We start from the raw sequence: 22,974 nt of genomic DNA on the forward strand, positions 1-22,974 counted from the left end.
AAAGCCAGGAGGGAGTGAAGTACCTTAGGCTACTTTCACAATTGCGTTTTTCAGCTTCCGTCACAATCCGTCATTTTTTGAGAATGCAGGATCCTGCAAAAAAATTGCATTTTCCCATAGACTTGTATTAGCGACAGATTGTGATGGATGGCCATCCATCGCGTCCGTCGTGCACTGGATGCGTCATGTTTTGGCGGACCGTTGGAACGAAAAAACGTTCAATGTAATGTTTTTTCGTACGTCGGATCCGCCATTTCCTACCGCACATGCGCTGCCGGAACTCCGTTCCCTCCTCCCCGGGACTTTGCAATGGGCAGCGTATGCGTTGAAAAACTGCATCCGCTGCCCACATTGTGCCAATTTTTCACAACGTGCGTCGGTACGTCGCGCCGATGCTTAGCAATGGCCCTGTACTGACGCAAGTGTGAAAGTAGCCTTAGGGATAAGGCAAAGAGTAAACAGGGACAAACCAAGGGGTCTGATAACCAGGAGAGACAGAGCAGTACAAAGCAGAATGCAAAGACGAAAGTCAGAAAACAAAACCGAGTCATACACAGCAAGGCACACAAGCACAGAGGCACAACATTTACGGACGAGAACCTGGGTCAGCAACCACAAGCCGAGTATACAGAAGTATCACTGACACACAATCCAGGAACTGCCAACATTAAATAGCTGCCCCAGAACCAAAGCGAGGCAGACTAAAATTAACCCTGACCTGACCAGGATGGAGGCCGCACCATCCTGTCCAGAGTCATGACACATAAAATACGGAGTGGAGTAATCTCTAATAGAGAAATTTGAAGGTCACACATTAATAAAGGGACTCCACAGTAAAAGCAGTCATTCAATATTTCCCCTGCCCAGGCACAATAAGAATTTATCTTATATATTATTTTATAATGGTATCATAAATTGTAGCCAGGGTGTGTAGAAACAGGCAAGTTATGTGCACAAGAAGTACAGAGTAACCCCCAATGGGAAAGATGAGGAATTACACATAATAAAGAGTAACTTACTGTACTCCCCACCAAGGACCCCTGACAAAGCATTTGCAAAATGCGCATTGGGTCTTTGGTAAAGATTACTCCGTAGTGTATGCACATATAAATTTGTTCATATATTTCTACCCGGGCTCAAAGAAACCTTTTGATATAATTACATGATAGAATATCTGATAACACATTTGCTGTGCCTGCTGGGCAGTATGGATATTGAATCACCCCAATCATTATAGTGCCCCCATTTTCTCACCCACCATTTTATGTGTCTGTCTTTTGGACTTCTAAATGTTGATTCAAATAAAATATACAACTTTTATTATTCTTTGAAATTAAATTAGTCCGGGCATTTTTTTCTCTTTTTCGGTGCTTATACTGCATGATAGCCACAGAAGGAATTCCCCCCCACAATACCACCTCACGCACATACGCAAATTATAAATACACCACAGTGCCCCAACACGTATGATGCTGCCACAGTAACCCCAAAACAGTATGATAGCTTCACAGCTCCCCTATACATATGGAGACTCCACAGCCCCCTATACACAGTGTGATGGTCCCCAATGCCTTCACACACACAGTATAGAGGCACCCATACATAATGCGATGCCCCTTACAGCCCCAACATGGAGTATGAGGGGGCCCACATCCCTCTAAATAGTATGAGGGCCCCTATGCACAATAGATGTCCCTCACAGATGTCACAGGCAGTGTGAAAGCCCCCACACACAATATAATGTCACCCACAGCCCCTCACAAAGTATGATGTCCCTCGCAGCCCCACACACAATATGATGTCCCCTACAGCCCGAACATGCAGCATGAGGTGCCCCTACACATAATATGATGTCCCCCACAGTCCTCCTCTCAGTATAAGGGTCCCACAGTTCCCAACACAGTATGGGGACACCTACACATAATTTTCTCCAATGTCTGCACTGGTCACTGCACTGAAGGCTCCATCAACACAAAAGGGTTGATGTCCCTTAAATTCTAAAACATGCTAATGGCAATTGGTTTCCAACAGGACTTTTCTTATAATATCTTAAAGGCTATGTACATATTTGCATACAATTCTTTTAATTGCTCATTTACTTCTTTAATGCAAAGCTAAAGGGGATGTACCCTTCCAGAAAATCCTGGTGCTCAGGTGTAAGAAGAAGACTGGGGGTACCTCTCTTGCGCTGGTTCCGGAACTGTCGGGACTGTCACCATTATTGCACGGGGGAGAGCTTTGTGGCCCGGACCAACCTATGCACTTGTCAGCAGGGGGCGGGTCAGAGATAAAAAGGGGCTGCACACAGGAAAAAGACAGGAGTCCCGGCAGGAAGACAGAGCGCACAGCTGAGTGAGGTGCAGGCCTTATTAGTGGAGAATCTCGTGAGCGTAGGTCCACCTTACACATCCCCTGTGACCATGTCCATTACTCTCGGACATCAGACAACTACGTAGCCACTGTCCTCCATCCCTGGAAGTGACTCACACGTGAGACCAGTGATTGCTGCGTGCGCGCGGCCTAGCCAAGAAAAGGTGACTGTGTAGGATGCTAGCAGGTGCGTAGGATGCAGTGACGGATGGGAGGCAGTGCAAGGGTTAACAGGTTTACTTACAGGGGAAGCACTCCACGCAGGGAGGTAAGGGTTAAACAGTATAAGTGGCAAACTTAAGTACGACGGTACAAATAACGACAATACAGTAGCAAGGGTTACAGGAAGACCAAACACTGCAGCTCTTGCTGCGCACTCTATAGCACTGGCAATGGTGGGCACGGTGTCCTTACAAATGGGGTTCAGCACACAGCAATACCCCGTCTTCTGGTGACAGTGGTCAGTCTCCAGTACCTTCCACTGCCTCTTGTCCATATACTGATGTGGCTAATAGAGGTATGGGCTACAGACCTGTATGAGCCAACGTGGCTCCACAACTGTCTTAACTGGTGTGGTCAGATACCAAGGGTCAGGACAACTATTCTGTGTCCACGTCAGGGTGCAAATGTCACAGTTCTGTTTGTGGTCTCTCTTTGGCAGCGCGTGTGTGGTACTCACGGTCACGTAGTATACGGCACCTGGTTCTCTCTGGTAGTCACTGGGCACACAGCACACATCCCGCTCTCCCGGGTCCCCACTGTTGGTGGTGGGTGACACTGAACTGCTTGGCGCTAATGCTCCCGGTCGGAGCACTCCTCTCTGTGGCTACTGCGACACCCGGCTTGGCTCCGCTCTGTGTTCACGTCTCTGCACACCTCTGTTTTGCACGGCTCTGCTCTATATGGCTCTGCTCCGTACGGCTCTGCTCTATATGGCTCTGCTCTGCCTGGCTCTGCTCTGTGTGGCTCTGCTCTGCCCGGCTCTCACTCTACTGGTTGTGGCTGAACATGCTACACTCCTCAATGCAGCAGCCCCCATTCTTCAGGCCTGCTACAGCACTCGCTGGAGGGAGAAGCAGAGCACGCTCCTCACTGCTCTGTGCTGGCCCCACACTGTTCTGCTTCGCGCGCTTTTTTCCTCTTTCATTTCGCCCCCTCTCACAGCAGGAAGCCCCTCCTCTCTAGAGCTTTCCTCAGGCCACAGGGGGAGGTCCATCTAACTCAGGCGTCCCCCCGGGAACAGTGGATGCAGCCTCTCTAGTTCCAGACCCGGCATGCAGGTACCTGTGGTCTGGTCAACCTCCCTACAACTGGGCCAGAGCGTTCTGACTCCTCCCCCGCATACACCGTGGAGCAGAGCCATGCTCCAAAGGCATCGCATATAGAACTAAGTTCAGCAAAGACCTGCCTCATGAAACTGGACCTCCATCTACCCAGGATGACCCCGGAGCATCACATGCCGCTGTTGTTGGTGCCACCGTTGGAGACCGAGACGCTGCAATCAAGAAGCTGACAGACTGATAGGTTTTACTCTTTTTCTCCTTTGGACATTCACCTAGCCCCTGTTTCCCCTATTCATCCCTCCAGGTCCAGTATTGCGTTACACCCTATCTTCCATACTTATTTCCTCCCTGCGTGGAGTTTACATCTGTTAATAAATTTGTTAACTCTTGATCTGCCTCCTGTCCGTGATGACATCCCAATCCCTGCAATCTACGCAGGCGCAGTTTGTTATAATAACAAAAAGAAAACTTCTCTGGTTCATTGCTACGTTGACTGCTGTGCTGACCTCATGTTGAAAGTGAAACCGTGATCTCAGCGGGTCTGTATCGGCATTCCATCTATATTGACATGGCCGCTAAGCTTAGTGATGGGCTGCAGTGCTTTCAACGTGATGTCAGTACTGCAGCTAACTACAAATACTGAGAGCAGCAGCGCATACTCAGCAGTCGACCCATGGATGATGAGGAACGTGCAGTTCACTTTTTCAAAATAAAATATGTCTGGAGACTGGGATTTTTTCTGAAAGAGGACAATTATTTTCTGCAATTTTCTAAATAGTATTTACTAAAAATAGTTTATATTTTGATGCTGCAGAGCATCTTTAAGTATTTTATCTAGCTGAGTGCTTTTGCAAAACAATTCCAAAGACATACTGATAGAGAATTTAGATTTTGAGCCCCATCTGGGACAGCGATGATAATGTGTGCAAAAATTGTAAAGCGCTGCGGAATATGTTAGCACTATATAAATAAAAGAGATTATTATTTTTACAAATCCATCACAACCTATGATTCTGATAGCTTCCCTGGCTATTCCCTTCCATGTCATAGTAAAAAAGTAAAGCATAAGAAATGGGAAAAAGTGCAAGATAGAAGCTTGCTGATATATGAGCTAACAAAGACAGCAGAACCCTGGACAACACAGATTTCACACCCAGCCTATATTACTGAGAGAAATACTCCCACAAGAGAAAAAGCTCAAACTTACACATTCCAACTTTTCTGCAGGACATTGTACATTTTGAGTAGTCCTTGTCTTTTTATTTTTAGAATAACAGTAAAGGTTCCACAGAAATTAAAGTTCTTACATTCTGGATTTATTTATTTCCCATTGCTTAAATAATGCTGACGTATTCTGTAGCGCAGTACACGAGGCATGGCAAAACTATCAGGATGGATTTCTCTTTCTCGGGAAGCAAAGCAGATTATACTTCAACTCCATTTTGAACAAGTCTGCTTTTACATTGCCTATAAATGCTCCGTGTCTGCCCTGGTAGAAAAAAAATGTTCTTTGTAACACAAGAGTTATTTCCCTATGGAGATAGATAATTGAAATAGTGGAAAGCTGTAGAAAAAGCAATCTGATGCAAGAGCAAAACATGATCACATTGTAAGAAGAAGAATAAATGAAGCAGAAAATTGTATCCACTTCTGTGGAGCACATTCCTGATCCCTGCTAGTTAGTGCCACTCCACAATGCCCAAAATACTATTATATAGGATGAGTTTTCTTAATTGACATATAAATGATTTATTTTCCAAAACATTCACAGCTTAGAGTTTGATGCATTTTAGTTACTGACCTAAAATCACTCGAACACTGAGCCCCCAAATGACATAATAATCATAAAGTAATCCTCCTTCACAGCACCTGTAAACCAGGGACATCTTTTGGCATGGAAAAAATGATTTTACTATGTTAGTTTCTTAAGTTAATAAAGTTACACTAAGTTTTAGTCGGCAATCTTAATTTGTTCATTCATATTGAAATCATGAGTTATACAGTAACTCCTTCTCAATATTATACAGCTCTGGCAAAAATTAAGAGCCCACTGCAAAATGTTCAGTTTGTCTGATTTTTCTCTTTATAGGTATATTTTTTACTAAAATGTCTCCGAATTTCCAAGCAATAAAGTTTGTATTTTTTTTTTTTCGGAAAAGGAGAAATGGTCAAAATAAAAAAACCCCAGTGCTTTCAGATCTCAAATAATGCAAAGAAAACAAGTTCATAATCATTTAGAAACAACAATACTAATGTTTTAACTCAGGAAGAGTTCAGGAATCAATATTTTGTGGAATAACCATGATTTTTAATCACAGCTTTCATGCGTCTTGGCATGCTTTCCACCAGTCTTTCACACTGCTTCTGGTGCAAAAATGTAAGCAGTTCTTCTTTGTTAATGGCTTGTGACTATCCATCATCCTCTTGATTACATTCCAGAGGTTTTCAATGGGGTTCAGGTCTGGAGATTGGGCTGCCCATGACAGGGTTTTGATGTGGTGGTCTGTATACTACATACTAATATACTAAAAGTATACTTTAATGCACCACTAAGCAAGTCCATCTTTTGACAAACTTTAGTACCGCTTCTTTGTCTTCTTAACCCCCTTCTATAACATGATGCTGACAGATTAGATTGCATGTTCAATGTGAGTACCCTGAAACACAGTGTCTGCAAATTGAGAGGTTGATTTTGGCCATTATCCTAAGTCATGTGGCAAGGCTTGTTAGAGAGTCGATATTGACTTTTAGGACTGCTACTTCCACTAGAGTTCTAGTCCTCTTGCTCTCTGAAGAGACAATTAGCATTTTTCTCAGGGGAGCATTGCAAGGCTTGAAAGTCTCCTCACCTTGACATGTCACTCTCCGCAAGGAGAAATATTACACCTTGAATTCAGGTTCCTTTTAAAATCCATAACAATGACAAGATGTTCCTGATTACATCTAAAGGCTTCTTATGACTGTGTCCTCATCTGAAATTTTCCGAAGTTAAAGACATTGAGGGACTTAGTGAGGATTAGTGGCTGCTAATCAAGGAGACAGGTACTTGATGCCAATGAAGTAACCACGATTAACCAGTATGAGCACAGAAAAAGCTTAACGGATTACATAATAAGGCAATTTAGATCTATAAATGACTACAACTTGCAGCTACAGAATAAATGCTGGAAAAAGAATTTGAAGTATTAAAATTATGATGTTCATATCTTGGGGGAGAGTTATTAAACAATCTATTACACAATTTACACCAGTTTTCTGGTTGAAAAAAATCAAAAATTTGGATTACAAGCGTGCAAAGCAGTGCAATATTTTATTTTTGCTTTTACTCTGCCCTCGCCACTTTTTATAAAACATGCCAGACTCAATGGGAGACACCCAACCATGTGAGGCTTAAGGTGGCCATAATATCATATTAAAGTCATTGGGATGGGCAGAACATGCAATGTTTTACTAGCTGCTTGACCGACATTTTCCAAGAGAAGTTGGAGAAAAAAATGTCTGAACCTTTTTCCTCAAGGTAGCTAGTTAACTGCCAAAGGTGTTTGAGAGTGGTGTATTACCCTCTCTGCACTGAGGAAAAATGTATTCTCGGCCGAATCAAGTGTGTATGTATATGGGGGGTCATGAGTAATAATTATCCACTGACAGTTATTGAATATGTATGAAAATCTTTTGCTATATTCACATCTACACTCTTTGACATTTAGCTGAGAACACCCAGAAGGAAAAGTGGTGGAACTATAAAAATCACAGGATCGACAGACATGCTAATGTTTTGTAAATTCTAAAAAAAAAATGGCATAAAAATGTTCAAAACATCTTGTTTTATTCAGTACTGAGTATGTTCTCCACATGCAGGCATAAACACACTTACACACTTAGCATGCCATCAGTGAGGTTATTAATGGTAATCGGAGGAATGTTCTGCCATGCTCTTGGGCATCTGCTGCTGGCAGATCTTTTTGCAATTGCCAATCGATGACTTCCCAGATATGCATGAAGGGATGCAAGTCTAGAGATGCTGCAGGCCATAGTAGCACATTAGGTCACACAAGCTGCTCAGAATAGCACAAACAACATGTGGCCTGGCATTGTTGTGTCGAAAAATGGCTTCTGGGACACTGTAGAGAAATGACTGTAACACTGGTTTTATGATTAATCCATTCTGTACTGGAAGTGAAATTGGATATCCATACCAGGCCTAAAGCATCAATGTCTACAAAAACCATCAGAAGGCATATACATGACATTGGACTCCAAACCAGAAGTTGAGCTATAGGGGTTCTACTTACCTCCCACAACCAATCTCTAAAGGTACCTTCACACTGAACGATATCGCTAGCGATCTGTGACGTTGCAGCGTCCTGGCTAGCGATATCGTTGAGTTTGACAGGCAGCAGCGATCAGGATCCTGCTGTGCCATCGTTGGTCGGAGCAGAAAGTCCAGAACTTTATTTCGTCGCTGGACTCCCGCAGACATCGCTGAATCGGTGTGTGTGACGCCGATTCAGCGATGTCTTCACTGGTAACAGACACCGGAATGTAAGTATGTAGTGTTTTTTTTTTTTTACATTAGCACTGGTAACCAGGGTAAACATCGGGTTACTAAGCGCGGCCCTGCGCTTAGTAACCTGATGTTTACCCTGGTTACCCGGGGACCGGCATCGTTGGTCGCTGGAGAGCTGTCTGTGTGACAGCTCTCCAGCGACCACACAACGACGAAACAGCGACGCTGCAGCGATCGGCATCGTTGTCTAGATCGCTGCAGCGTCGCTAAATGTGACGGTACCTTAAGGCCCATCATAATGCAGAGCAAAATGGCACTGGAGCTTGGAATGGAAGTCTATTCTCTTCAGTGATAAATCCCACTTTTGTCTTTGACACAATCATAGCCAAAGATTAGGCAATCTTTCATACAGGTCCTACTAGCCAACCATTCCACTGGACTCACTCATTCTTCCTCTCTACCTGCTCCTAAATAAATTCTAAGTTGAGACAGCACTACATGACTGAATACCAGGTACCTCAAGTGCAGCACCATGGAATCAATGGTGCTCTAAAAATAAATAATTATTATTATAATAATACCTTCCATCTGACATGTCTCTGACAATTTGACGTTAGCCTCTCCACATCTACCTCCGAGCTTCAAAGGCTTCCTACCTCTACCTCACAGATGCGACACCCAGTTTTCAGCATCTTCAGCATGAAAGCAATACTTTGAACTTCCTCTGAAGTTGCACTTCAAAACCACTTTCAATCTGTCGGTTTAACCTCACGGGTGTCTGGTTTTCCAACCTGGGGAAGACATGAAGGCAAACTCTCCTTCAGCAACTTGGTGTAGAACTCCTTTTTCACCTGTCTGACAAGTGTTGTAGTGCGAGGAGGCTGCATAGACCACTCAGTAGTCTACAAACTAGATGATTAAAGCACAATAAAAACCTACTGACATTATAGTAAACTTTACATTTTTACAAAATTGTTCTATTCCTAACTAGGATATAGTTATACATATAGCATTGCATGTTGCCAGATAAAATCAGAGAATGTCCAGGTTAAACATGCTTCTTGCTGTTGCTCGTAAAAGGAGGTCCACGGTGGAGGGTCCCCAAACATATCGTGTCTATAGGTTTTTTCCAGATGGGACAATCCCTTCAATGCATTGAACAGAAGAAATGCCCTGAAGAAGTTTTGAAAGTGCAAATTAAATTATCTTTATGGGCTAACCTAGAAGTAGTAATGAAATGATGCAGTCAAGATGATTTGAAGTTCTGATTTGAAATTCTCCTTTAATACAAAGCTGATACATTAATCTCTTTATTTCTCCTGCAGTGGAGCCTTCTCTGAGGTTTTTCTAGTGAAGCACAGAGCTACTGGACACCATTATGCACTGAAGTGTATAAAGAAAGTGAACAGTTCAAGAGATCGAAGCTTGGAAAATGAAATTGCAGTGCTGAAGAAGTAAGACTTCTATATGTCACGTGTCAAATCAATTGCTAATACATATAAAAACTAATTGCTCTGGGATCACTTGATTATCAAAAACATTCCAGTTCAAGACAAAGAGCTTATCTGTTGATAAGACTGGCCAGGACTTGTGGACTGTAATATTGATGACTGTTCTGTAGGATAGGTTATCAATATCAAATTGGTAAAGATCCAGAACCCATCATCCCCACAAATCAGCTATTATCCACCTCAGCAGTGGATGGATGCACATAATGTACAGAACTGGAACACCAAAGTTCAATTCACTGTGTACTGGCCATTATCAGGTGCAAGTTTACTTCCCAAGAATGGCTGCCACACAGTGTATAGAGTTATGCTGTTCCAGATAATACACTGTTTTCATCAGGCCGCTGATCATGAGGGTGCTGGGTGTCAGGCCTCCATCAATCGGTGAATAGGTCATCAATGATTTCAGTTCTAGACAAACCCTCTGTTAGGGGTCGAGTTCCCTCCTCTGCACAGGGGGAATCTCGGTCCATCTCCGCTGCGGTCTCCCATTCTTCTCCTGCCGCAGTGGAGCCTGCTCAGCGGAGACGTCGGTCCCAGCGTCTCGCTCAGTCTGACTCTGTGCTAAGAGTTACTGTTGCCTTTCCTGCTTCTGCCATTGAAGTCGGTGCTGGGCAGCGGCGAGCAGACGCTTCTGGGTCTAAGTCCTGCTTTGCTCGTTCTGAGCATGCCCAGAGAAAGATCTCTCAGTGGAGATCGAGGGTCACATGATCTGATACTGCAGCTAAGGTCATTGGCTCCTTCAGGAAGGTCCTGTAGGTGCTCACGCTCTGGTGTAGCTTCTCATTGGTCCTTCTAGGAAGGTCCTGTACGTGCTGCAGCTATTTAAGGTTTGCATGACCGCACGGCCATGGGCTAGTATTGTTCTTTGTTAAGCGCTTTGCGCCAGTGTGGTCACGAGAGTTTGTGTTCAGGGACCCGGCTGAAATAAGCCCCTAGAATGCTGGCACCTCCGGCGAGGAGTTTGTGTTTGAATGTGTTCAGGGACCCGGCTGAAATAAGCCCCTAGAATGCTGGCACCTCCGGCGAGGAGTTTTGTGTGCATGCGTGACCACTGACTGCTCTCTGTGTGGGCAGTTAGCCTGTGCCTCTGTGAAGCCTAACAGGGCACAGTGCTTTTCTTTCACGACTACTCGGTGAAGTAACTGAGTTAGTCCATACCGCCATATCGTGCCGCTGTTGCTAGCAGCAGGTACTCCTGCACGGTGGACCCCGGGCTGTGAACGCACCAATATCAATAAAAACATCTCTATTTATTCGGTGCGTTCCGCTAGCCATAACACACTCTAAGAACAAATTAAGGAAGCATGCTAATCAGTTATTGACTTTAAAGAGCTTTTGCACTATACTGTTGTAAATACTTTTATGCCCCAAAATACAAAAGTATTCTACGAATAATACCTCTATTGGCTAACCAAAAACTATTTGCAATCTTTCAGAGCACCTGAGGTTCCTTAATCAGATAGATTTACAAATGAATAACTGTGTTAAGAGCACAACATTTAAGAGATGTTACAAAATGTCCTGTTGTAACATCTTTTACTTATGCTCTTGTCTCAGTCATTCACTTGTAAAGTTGCCTGATGAAGGAGTTTCTGTGGTCTGAAAGTTTGCAAATATAATTTTTTCTGGTTAGCCAATAAAGGTATCACTCCTAGGATATTTTTGTATTTTGGGGGCATAAAAGTATTCGATCTTTCTGGCTAACACGGTGACGCAATATAATTAGCACTAAACTGTGATATGCTATCACCTACTGGTTGGAGTATGACTGTCCGGATCCTCAGTGTTTGCAGATTGATGGGGCTAGTTATATGGACTGCTCCTTTTAAAGCTTTTTTTGCACAGAAACATTCCCAACAACACACGGTGCAATACAAGCCTTTTCACTTCAGTAGAGCCCTGTGGTAGACAAAAGCTATAATATTGTATGATGAGATCAGCTACCCACAATTTTAAGTCTGTATTTTAGCAACAATAAACTAAATTGACACTGAGGAAATTTTGCAAAGTTGATATTCCCAATGTTATATTAAATAGGTTTTCCGATGGTCTATTGATGACTGATGACTTTAGTAATTTTTAGAGTTAAACTAAAACACATTTCTCTCACAAATAAAGTGTTTCCTGTTTCAAGCACCACCATCAATTGTATCAAAGTAACTGAAAAAAAAATGTTGTCCTCTTCTCATCAGGATTAAACACGATAACATTGTGACACTTGAAGACATCTATGAGAGCTCTTCACACTTCTACCTCGTTATGCAGCTGTAAGTAATCTTCTGTACCAAATGCATCGGTTACTATGGCTAAATTCACTTTTTTACTACAATATAATGTTCTCTATGGTTGAAATGTTCTAGGACAGCAGCCCCTAAGAGTTACAATTATAATTGGTGCCATGACAACCAGTATGGCTATGTTCACGCACCATGTATTTGCAGCTTTTTTATGCATGTAAAAGGTTGCTTTATACAGTGCCAATAAATCTTATGCACACACTTTTTATTTTTTTCTAGTATGAATTTGGGAACTGTCAATTCTTTCAGCATCTTTGCAGCATTTTTTTCACCCATATAAAGCAATAAAATGTGCAAGAATACTGCAGCATTTTTTGCTGCGTTTTTGGTGAATAATACAAACTTTATTAAACATGTACTGGAGACAAATCACATGGTAATCAGCACAAAAAAATAGATTAAAATGTTGCAAAAAAGCCAAAATACTAAAAAAAAACCATGTAGTTCACTCTCTACAGTGAGCACAAAAGGTTCTTCAGCAGGAAAAAAAAAGGGACATGGAAAAATTATTTTAACACATCTCTATTGTGACGCTAGTCACTTCTCATGAACTAGCTGAAAGACAGAGTGGTCAAGAGGTTCAAGGTCAAAAGCCAGGAAGGTGCGTCAAAGACAGAAGGATAGTCATGGGCAAAGACTGGGTTCTGATAAATAAAGTCAGAATACGTCAAAGGCAAAAGGTGTTATACAAACGGGTAGTAGAAAGATAAATTCAAGGTCCGGCAACAAAAGATCAGAATATCAAAATACAGAGCACAGAATAAATAAACAACTGATGTTAAACTTCAATTCGCAATGATCTGACATTCCCGTCCAGTTAAATAGCAATGATCTGGAAAGGAAAACACCTGGAAGAAATCCAAACACAACACTGAAAGCCCGGCATGCCACTGCTATCCCAAGGCTGGCTGAGCTGTCACCCACAGCGTCCCTAGCACACAGTGATTGTCGGAATCGGGACATCTATTGAAGACAATCTGTCACTAGGTTTTTGCTTCCCAATCTAAGAGCTGCATAAAATTTAGGCTAGACTGAGCTCATCAATGAGAGGACTAGTAGATCTGATGCAGGTAAGGCCTCATTCAAACATACAACCTGAAGATGTCTACCTCTATTTTATGCAACAACCAGATCAGACCTGGTGACTTATTCCATTAACTTATGAATGGGACAGTCACAGAAAGTGAACATAACCCAAAATCGATCTATGAAATATAAATCAAAGATAATTGGGTCCAACATTTTTATTTAGGAAAGCCTGTGATACAAACGAGCCATGTAACTTCAGACTACAAAGAAAATCGGCCATATGACAGCACGTGTGCAGAATGATGAGGATGATGTAGAATTCCACTAGCACTGATATTAATTTGTAATAAAATAAACTTTCAAATTTTAAAATATTGTTCTTGTATTTACAAAATATAAATCTTGCCCTCTGTCTAGTATGGTATAGTGTTAATATTACCCACCTTTTTCCAATCATAGAGTATCGGGAGGAGAACTTTTTGATCGTATCTTAGAACGGGGAGTGTACACCGAGAAAGATGCCAGTAACGTCATCCGCCAGGTTCTCTCGGCTGTAAAATATCTTCATGACAATGGTATTGTTCACCGGGACTTAAAGGTAAAAATTCGAGAACATATCATATTCTGACAAAAGAAAAAATTCAAACTAATTTCCTTAAACTGCACTGAAATGAGAAATTATAGGTTATCTTTTTTGTTAATTGAACCAATAATCTTATAAAAACACCCAAAATCCATAAAAATGCATTAACCCTTGTGTAAAAATCAATATAAAAAGAGATATTGTTACTCCTATACAACTACAAATGTCCACCTATGCAATTACCTTGTATGTCGTGCCTTGCAGCCAGAAAACCTTCTTTACCTCACTCCAGATGAAAACGCAAAGATTATGATAACAGATTTTGGTCTTTCTAAAATGGAAGAAACTGGGATTATGTCTACTGCCTGTGGCACTCCAGGATATGTTGGTATGCTTGATGATTCTTGAAATTACTTACTAAACTATAGAAATTGACAAGCATTATCTCTGATCTGCACCACACATCTAGTTATAGTCCTATCAGTTAAAAAAGGAGCCTTGGGGCTAAAAAAGTAAGGAAGAGTCTAGACAATAGTTAGGGTACCGTCTCACAGTGGCACTTGGGTCGCTATGACGGTACGATCCGTGACGTTCCAGCGATATCCATACGATATCACTGTGTCTGACACGCAGCAGCGATCAGGGACCCCGCTGAGAATCGTACGTCATAGCAGAGCGTTTGGAACTTTATTTCGTCGCTGGATCTCCCGCTGTCATCGCTGGATCGGTGTGTGTGCAGGGCCGCGCTTAGTAACCCGATGTTTACCCTGGTTACCATCGTAAATGTAAAAAAAAAAAAAAACAGTACATACTTACATTCCGGTGTCCGTCAGGTCCCTCGCCGTCTGCTTCCCGCACTGACTGTGAGTGCCGGCCATAAAGTAAAAGCAGAGCACAGCGGTGACATCACCGCTGTGCCCTCCTTTCCGGCCAGCACTCACAGTCAGTGCGGGAAGCAGACGGCGAGGGACCTGACGGACACCGGAATGTGAGTATGTAGTGTTTTTTTTTTTTACTTTTACACTGGTAACCAGGGTAAACATCGGGTTACTATGCGCGGCCCTGCGCTTAGTAACCCGATGTTTACCCTGGTTACCCGGGGACTTCGGCATCGTTGGTCGCTGGAGAGCTGTCTGTGTGACAGCTCCCCAGCGATCACACAACGACTTACCAACGATCACGGCCAGGTCGTATTGCTGGTCGTGATCGTTGGTAAATCGTTTAGTGTAACGGTACCCTTAGTCTCATCCATGAGGTAGCTAAAGTTGCATTTACACTGAAAGATATTCGTAAGCGAGAATTCTTAAAAATGCTCATTTCACGATTATTTTGCCATGTAAATAGGCAGCTGATCACCGATAAACTATCAAAAAGCTTGTTCATTGGGTGACATAATCTTTTGTGCAATGTGAAAGATCATTGTTCTCAGTGGTGCATCATCCTGTGTTAACTATGAGCAGAGGGCAGACTATGAGCCCTGATCCATGTTTTACAGATCATTCAATGAGTATCGTCCATTGAGTTCTATTTGGGTAAACATGGCTATCAATCAGTAACTCTCTCAACATGTTCTACCAAGTATTCATGTGTTTCCATAGGGAGAATGGCTTACCTTCCCTAATATCAAAAGGATCAAGTCTTTAACCCCTTCACAACATATGACTTACATGCACGTGTCCCTACCGTTGATGCAGTCTCGTACCCCAAGCCCGCATCTTTCCCAGCACATGACAGTTAATTTAATCAGCCATCATGTGCCTTTAACAGTCATGGCTGGAGCGTTTCAATGGTTTGTCATGACAGCCGAGGGTCTGCTGATGACCCCTGTGCCTGTCATTATGATCCTCCTATGAATGCCAACCTGTGGCTGATGCACTGCCATGTATAACACAGGTGATCGCAGCTTCAAGTCCCCTAAAGGGACTATTAAATACAGTGAAAAGTAAAAAAATAAAAATTTTAAATAGGGAAAAAAAAGCACACACCCCCACACACAAAAGTTGAAATCACCCCCTAATCACCCCTTGGCAGAAACAATTATAGCTGTCCCTGGGGAAGCTGAAAACAGCTGATCAGTAGCAGTTCCAGATGTCAAGCCTTCACTGATCTATTTTCACCCAAAGATAGGACATCAATATCGTAAAGATAGAAAACCCTTCAGACCTTGTGCAAACATTGAGTATTTGGTCAGTATTTTCCCTCAATATTTGTAAGCCAAAATTGGGAGTGGGCAAAAAATGCACAAGTGGTGATGTTTTTCTATTCAACTTTCCCTCTGATTGTTCCTCTCCTGGTTTTGGCTTACAAATACTGACGCAAAATACTGACTAAATACTAGATACTAGAGTGTGAACGTGGCCTTAGTAAGAATGATCCTTATTTTTTATGAGGTTTTAATTGAGTTCACAGATTAACTTGTGGAGATGTAAAAAACCAAGGATAACATAGATTTGTGCCTGGATCAGTCTTTTTAGGTGGAGTCTTAGCTTTTATTTATATATTACTCAAATTTAACAAGAATTCAACATAATGTAATTAATTCATTTTTGCACGGTTGAGATAAAATACGTTTTTTTTTCTTTTAGCTCCTGAAGTCCTTGCACAAAAGCCATATAGTAAAGCAGTGGATTGCTGGTCTATTGGAGTCATAACTTATATTTTGTAAGTAACACACTTAGTATGTATACTTGCACGCGTTTCTGATTTTTGTTTCCCATTTTCGAAGGTGATAAAGCAATAAAGAATATTATATTTGATAGAAGTGACCGTGACTATGACCGATGATTGCTTTGTGTTGGTCACAAGAGCTTTAAATATTAATAAATACCGAATATGAGCAAAAAAAAGAGAAAGAGGTGGAATTCTGGCATAAAGTAGGAAAATGTGAAAGGACAACAGTGAATACATATGAGGGTTATAACATGGCCAAAGATAAAACATGCTTTGTGCTTATGTTTAGACTTTGTGGATACCCCCCATTCTATGAGGAATCGGAGTCTAAACTCTTCGAGAAAATTAAAGATGGATCATATGAGTTTGAATCGCCATTTTGGGATGACATTTCCATATCTGGTAAGTGCATATTTTATTACATTGATATGGAACACATTTGCTCCTATTAAGAACCTGTAAAAATATGATAATATAAATTGTTACACTAGAAATCTTTGAGTTTTGATTCGTGACTTTTTGGTTGTCTTAATTTCTTAAATATAGACTTTGATATTTTTTTTTCTAGCCAAAGATTTTATCAGAAGTCTGCTGGAAAAAGATCCCAAGAAACGATACAACTGTGAAATAGCTCTGAAACATCCATGGTGAGACGCCGTTCCTTAAGTCCTCTTTGCAGAGCAGGGTGATTTTACCGTGATTTAACCACATGAACAGCTGTTAGATAGGAATCGAGTGGCACTTCCCATGTTGGTGCTAAACATTTATCCTTAGTGCCTTATTAAACTCTCTGTCCTAGCTGAATAAAATTGAAATGATCCAATAAACACAGTATAGCAATTTGGAAACATCTCAGTATTATATTTGTGCCTACCAATTATGATCATCTAATTAGGCCACGCTTAGCAAAGGGAATTACAAACCGTTAATATATGGCGTTCTTGTAAATATCTTTCTGAAAGCAGAAAATTAGTCCTAATGTGTCTGTAGACAAAAAAAGTCTATGTATGTTACTAAAAATACTTCCATGCTCACACATTATGTATAAATGGCTCTTCTTCAAGTAGTAAAACAAGTCCTGATCATAAATCATGATGGACTTGCTGAGAGTGGGAAAGGTATGTTTCATTCTGAAACGCTTTATGAGAAAACACACTTTAGAAGTTGCCGGTTACCAAGACAGTGTTGGAGACTAGTCAGACAAGTTCCCAGAGACTTCTTCTCGCCCTCTGCCTTGGATTGACAGATCTCTGCCTACGTGTGTGTATAGGCAGAGACCTGTCAATCCAGGGCAGTGGGTGGAAAGAAACCGCTGGGGACCTGTCCAACTAGTCTCTAACACGGTCTTGGTCCCCAGAGGCTTTTAAAGTATGTTTTTTCTCTGAAACTTCCCCAAAACACCACAACATTTCATAGTCAAACATGCCTGGGTGAGATCATACAGCCAATGCCTGATACATGCTGACTGTGGATTAGGTAGCATGTATCAGCTGTCAAGTTCACTTTAAGCACAAGTCAAAACGACAACCCTTTCTTTAAAGAGGTTGCCTACTTTGAGGAAAGTAGGCCTTAAACTCGTAAAATAGATAATTCAGCAGGTACTCTCCCTCCCAGCATCCAACACCTACTTCAGTTTCCTTGTTTTGGCTGCGGCAATGACGTAAACTCAATAGCACTTACAGTATGTCACCTCTCTAGCCAGTCACCAAACTCAGTACTCATGCACTGAGCTAAGCTGAGTATGACATCAACATGTACCCAGTCGCTGAGATTAGAGACTGGCTGGAACAGTGACGTGTGCAATTGACGTGACGTCAGTGAAACCACAAAGACTGGAGCAGCATCGGGAAGCCAGTGCAGTATCTGTGGAGGGTGAGTTTGAGTTTGTTACTTTACTGAGTTTGCGGCCTACTTGCCTTAAAGTAGACAAACCCTTTAAATATCAGGCATCTTCTCTAATCCTGGCAATTAGCTGCTAGTGTCTGTTGAAGCTGCATCAAGACAAATAATTACCACCCAGAGACCTATGGAGATGTAGGATCACATGGCAGCTGCTCAAATGGATGGTTTCTCGTGTGATGCATGGGCAGGCAGCATCTACCTTTTGCTTTCTGAGAGCTAATCCAATATTTTTTTCTCCCATATATTCCAAAAAATGTATTGAGTATGTTCTTTAGTACATTAACAATGGACTTTCATACACTGCAGGATTGCTGGGAATACAGCTCTCCATCGAGACATCTACCGCTCAGTCAGCATCCAAATCAAGAAGAACTTTGCTAAAAGCAAATGGAAGGTGAGTAATGAGTAATGACTTTATAAAATGGATGCTGTGCTGTGATTGGTTCCTATTGGGCAACAAAGAGATATTTTCTTTTAGCCACCCTTGATATATGAGGTCCCCATTGTATGTGCATTGGATTTTATCTGAAAAACTCCGATTCATATAGAGAAACTAGCTAGACAGAATATTGGAGCTTAAAATTACATGATGTTATAAAATGTAGATGGTGAAATAGGGGGAATCATATATTATAAAGAACACAGTATTAAATCCACGGTGAAAGTAAAACTATAAAGTCTATAAACTATAAAGTAGACAATATCCTTTGTGATGTTAACTTTTTTGTATTTTTTTTTTCTGAAAGGAGTAATAAAGAAAAATAATATTATTATTATATCTCTTTTACAGCAAGCATTTAATGCAGCAACAGTAGTTAATCACATGAAAAAAATGCATATGCATACTGATCAGGGCAGCCCGGGGTCTACTTGTGAAGAAAAGAATGGACTACCCACTATCAAAGTGACTAATGCCACAAGACCATGTTCCACCAGTACCATCAGTGAAGAGCATAGAAGCCCCCATGATAACTACACATTGCATCCTAGCAGAGAAGTAAATGTACATGATGCAGCCAATGTTAGAAGTAATTCTGATCTAAAGAAAGCTGGTTCATCCAAGAATACCAATCAAGTGATACAACAGTTTCAGCAAAGCAATTTGTCTCATTGGGTTTCAAGCGGACAAAAGTCAACAGATTGTCAAATGTCCCCCAAGCCAAGCCATGAGGTTAAAAAATCTAAGAAATCAATAAAAAATGTAAAACAAAATAGTGCTACACAAACCAGCCCAGTACATCCAATGTCAAGTGAAACAATTCAAACCTGTAGTATGAAGGATGGATATTACATGACCCAGGTCAACCAGACTTCCAAGGATACCACTGTGAGCAAACCAACTAATTTTGAAGGAGATACAAAAGTCAAGCAATCTAATCCAAAACCTAAAAGCCCCTCTCAATCACTTGATCTCCCCTCTTCGCCTACCTGTAAAAGTGATTCGCATCACAATTCGCTACAGAAGACACCTTCAAATACATCATCAAAAAAGTCATCTTCACCAACAACTTTTACAACTGACACTACTCAAAAGCCTTCACCACAAGCAGGCCTAAATCCACCTCCAAGAAATAACTCAGAGAAAGAAGCCGGTTGTTCTAAAAGCCCAACTAAGAAGGGGTATGCTCAATCCTCTATCCAGGAAAGCACCTCAAATAAAAACAGTTCTCCAAAAAAGGTGAACCTGGACTATGATATCTTGTGCATGGACCTCCCTCAGTACAAACCTTTGGACTTATCAAATGGGACTGTGAAGAATGAGAAAATTACAGTTGCCACTAACATATTTGTGACTAATGGCATCTCGGCAGAAACATATGAGAAGGGAAAACCTATTTCATGTCCAGAAACTGGCCAGATGAAGAAAAGTCACAAGAAACAGTAAGTCATTCTATACAACCCCATACTAACAGTTTAAAGTAGGCATAGAGCCAAGTTAAATAATGTCTGACAGAACAGAATGGAAAAGCTTTATTTCAGAAATAGGGATCGTAGACACCAGGCAAATCTGGGAAAACGGTATAATTTTCGATACCCAATCCGATATGGTCAAATATTCTACATTTTTTGTCAAACTGAGAGTTGGGTAACGAAGACCCCGCTGTGATTCTATTACCAGGGGCCTACACATGCCCGAAGAGCGTCCTGTTTGTAGGATAAACCTACTATCTCAATCCTTAATTTTTCAGTACAATTTTGAATTTTTTATTGCTCTAATGGAGCTTTAAAAACTCTCTATTAAAGAGGTTATCGAAAGATTTGAGGTCTAGATGTTAAGGAACAAGATGTTTAAGACTCTCATGGTTCTACAACGTTTTACTTTGATAATTTGTTTTCGGAATAAAACTATGCAATAACTAAAATAAATTCAGTGCTTGCAGAAACCTTTGGTGATTTTCTATAGTAATATCATGATGTTCCCCAGTAATAATAATATGGCTATAAGTCATTGTTTGCTGAAGGCTAAATGCTTTCTGTATAGAGATTTCACATTATTGCACGCAAAAGTAAATGAGGGGACAGGGACCAGAGAGCTGCTAAGGAAAGAACATTTATCAGTATTTTGGTCTCCAAGAAACACTATTAGTGTTTTCCCTGAAAACCCATTAAAGGGCTAGCTCTAATGAAATTTCTCGAAATGCAATTAAACTAACTTGGTAATATGTTTCAGCCACCAAAGGTGCCCCAATGCAAAGATACTGTACCTCAGGCAAGTTTGTGCTTGACATTGAAGTGAGTTAACCAGTTGTACCAGTAGAAAGGGGGCTAGCTTAGATATTGAAATTAGCCAATCAGCTAGCCCTCCTCACATGGTGTACCAACACAAGGAACTCTCTTACATGCACCAGCAGAACAAGCGGCTAGAACCAAGGACTGGCACAAACATCTTAAGATGGGGAACTTTGGTAATTAAAATATATTAGTACATTTTGGATCGTATAACTTTAAAGGCATTTATAGAGATTTTGTTTACATATATAAGTCCTTTAAATGAGATTCATTTTAAATGAAATCTGTCATGACATGACAGGAGGTGCAATTTTTAAAAATATATAGATTGTGAACCCCACTGATTGGTAGAAAAATGGCTATATGATGTCATTTACATTTACACTACAGAGAAAGAGCTGATTGTACTATACTCACAGATACACAAGTCTGTTGTTGGGATATTTAACATTTGGTCTGTATATTTAGTTACTGTACCTAGTTTTTTATATCCAGATGGAATGAATATAAGGATTTGTGAACTTTTTTCTTGTGAGTGATAATAGAGAACAAACATTTCAGCGACAAATCAGAAAATAAAGCCATTGAGTGTAGTAATAGTAATTGCCATTAATATCACCTTAGTATTGCAAGATTCAGCACTGAAGATGAGTCAAATCATCAAAATAAAATTCCCCCTAGAATGAAAAGTTTCTTGAAAAAAAAGGGTTTTCCAATCAAGGTTTATTAGCATGCATTTGTAAAAAAAATATTCAGTTTATATAATGATATTCAGGGACTTTTAGAGGAGGACAAGGTCAGATAATACTGACTACAGAAACTGATCACATTGGCTCAATTACCTGCCATTTTTCAGTTGTTTGAGAAAAGGTGAATATTCTGGTGGAGATATATTTCTAGAAACATCATAAATCCTATTCTCCATGGATTCTCCACTCCATGGATGGTTGGTATACAGGCTGGTGATGGTTCAGACTACATCCATAGACTGATAACAACACCAGGCAACATAATGAAAGCTATGGGAAGTCAGTACACCAGATAGTGCACCAAGACCCACGGCCAAAGCAGAGAACCAACTCCATGCAAACTACTGAAGAAAGGAGTACCAATGGAGCATAGAGATACTAAAGAGTCAATCAATTTAAAAATTTAACAAGCAAAAGTGCAAAATACATCAATACAAAGTATAAAAGGATGGTTAAAAAGTTGAGAAATCCCCCAGTGCAAACTGCCACTTATCCATGTGTATGAAGCATAAGAGAGGCAAGCACACCCACTTAACAATACAGTTCAGCCCGTGGGTACAGAGTATATGATACCAGAATATAAGGCAATAATGAGGCGCTTACCAATATGTTATGGCAGGGCAGTGTGCACCGGGTCGGATCCTACCAGCAGAGACCCCCGACGCGCGTTTCGCCTTCCGTGATGTTAGCTTTCTCAAGGGGAAGTGGCACTGGACGGGAGAAGGACCTTCAAATAGGGCGGGCATTAAGACATGTGACGAGTCACATGGTATATTCCACCCAATAGCGGCCGTATTGACGGCGCATGCGCAAATGGGGTGCCGAACCCCATATCGGGGGAGGCGTCATGCATCGCAGAGTCACCAAGGGTGAAGAGACCCACGGCGCATGCACGAGGCAATGAAGACGCTGCTCCGACGGGGAGAAAAAGGCCCCCATACAGCGCATGCACACTACGGCAGCATCGGTAATGGATTTTAATAGAGGTAAAAACCCATGTCATATGGAACATATAGAGGTGTAATAACATGACGAGCTCGAGGCATCACAAGGACAGTACATTTGGGGCACAATATCTCTATAGTATTCCCATAGCATACATATGTTATATAAATTTGCAAATAATAAGCATGATTCATGAGACAACAAGTGGAATAATGTGATAATCTGATAATAAGACATACATATATACACCACAGAATATAAATCCATATATGACATGCTTGGGTGACAAGTTGGTTGCAGAGAGTGAATGTAAGATTTCCTGTAATGACGATGGTCCGCTCATATCTGACGTCCAAAGAACCAGAGCCACTTGAAAATAAACAATATAGAACTAAAAT

The 22,974-nt window shown here is 41.2% G+C and overlaps 1 protein-coding gene and 1 long non-coding RNA gene across 4 annotated transcripts in view; one reads left to right on the forward strand and one right to left on the reverse strand.

The window, feature by feature from the left end:
* Window positions 1-22,974, forward strand: part of LOC143815688 (uncharacterized) — a 187,274-nt gene that overhangs the window by 145,694 nt on the left and 18,606 nt on the right. For all 3 annotated transcript variants that reach the window (XM_077295200.1, XM_077295202.1, XM_077295201.1), the window contains 9 exons: window positions 9,486-9,614; window positions 11,864-11,938; window positions 13,457-13,595; window positions 13,845-13,968; window positions 16,166-16,241; window positions 16,540-16,652; window positions 16,819-16,897; window positions 18,459-18,546; window positions 18,943-20,033. In XM_077295200.1, coding sequence (XP_077151315.1) covers window positions 9,486-9,614; window positions 11,864-11,938; window positions 13,457-13,595; window positions 13,845-13,968; window positions 16,166-16,241; window positions 16,540-16,652; window positions 16,819-16,897; window positions 18,459-18,546; window positions 18,943-20,033 — 1,914 coding nt within the window. The remainder of the gene's footprint in view (window positions 1-9,485; window positions 9,615-11,863; window positions 11,939-13,456; window positions 13,596-13,844; window positions 13,969-16,165; window positions 16,242-16,539; window positions 16,653-16,818; window positions 16,898-18,458; window positions 18,547-18,942; window positions 20,034-22,974) is intronic.
* Window positions 5,035-8,857, reverse strand: LOC143818097 (uncharacterized). Its single transcript, XR_013224308.1, has 3 exons — window positions 8,742-8,857; window positions 5,455-5,539; window positions 5,035-5,142 (listed from the first exon to the last, which is right to left on the reverse strand). It is a non-coding gene; the product is annotated as an uncharacterized LOC143818097 (long non-coding RNA).

This window comes from Ranitomeya variabilis, chromosome 3, assembly GCF_051348905.1.
Source record: "Ranitomeya variabilis isolate aRanVar5 chromosome 3, aRanVar5.hap1, whole genome shotgun sequence".
NCBI lineage: Eukaryota > Metazoa > Chordata > Amphibia > Anura > Dendrobatidae > Ranitomeya > Ranitomeya variabilis.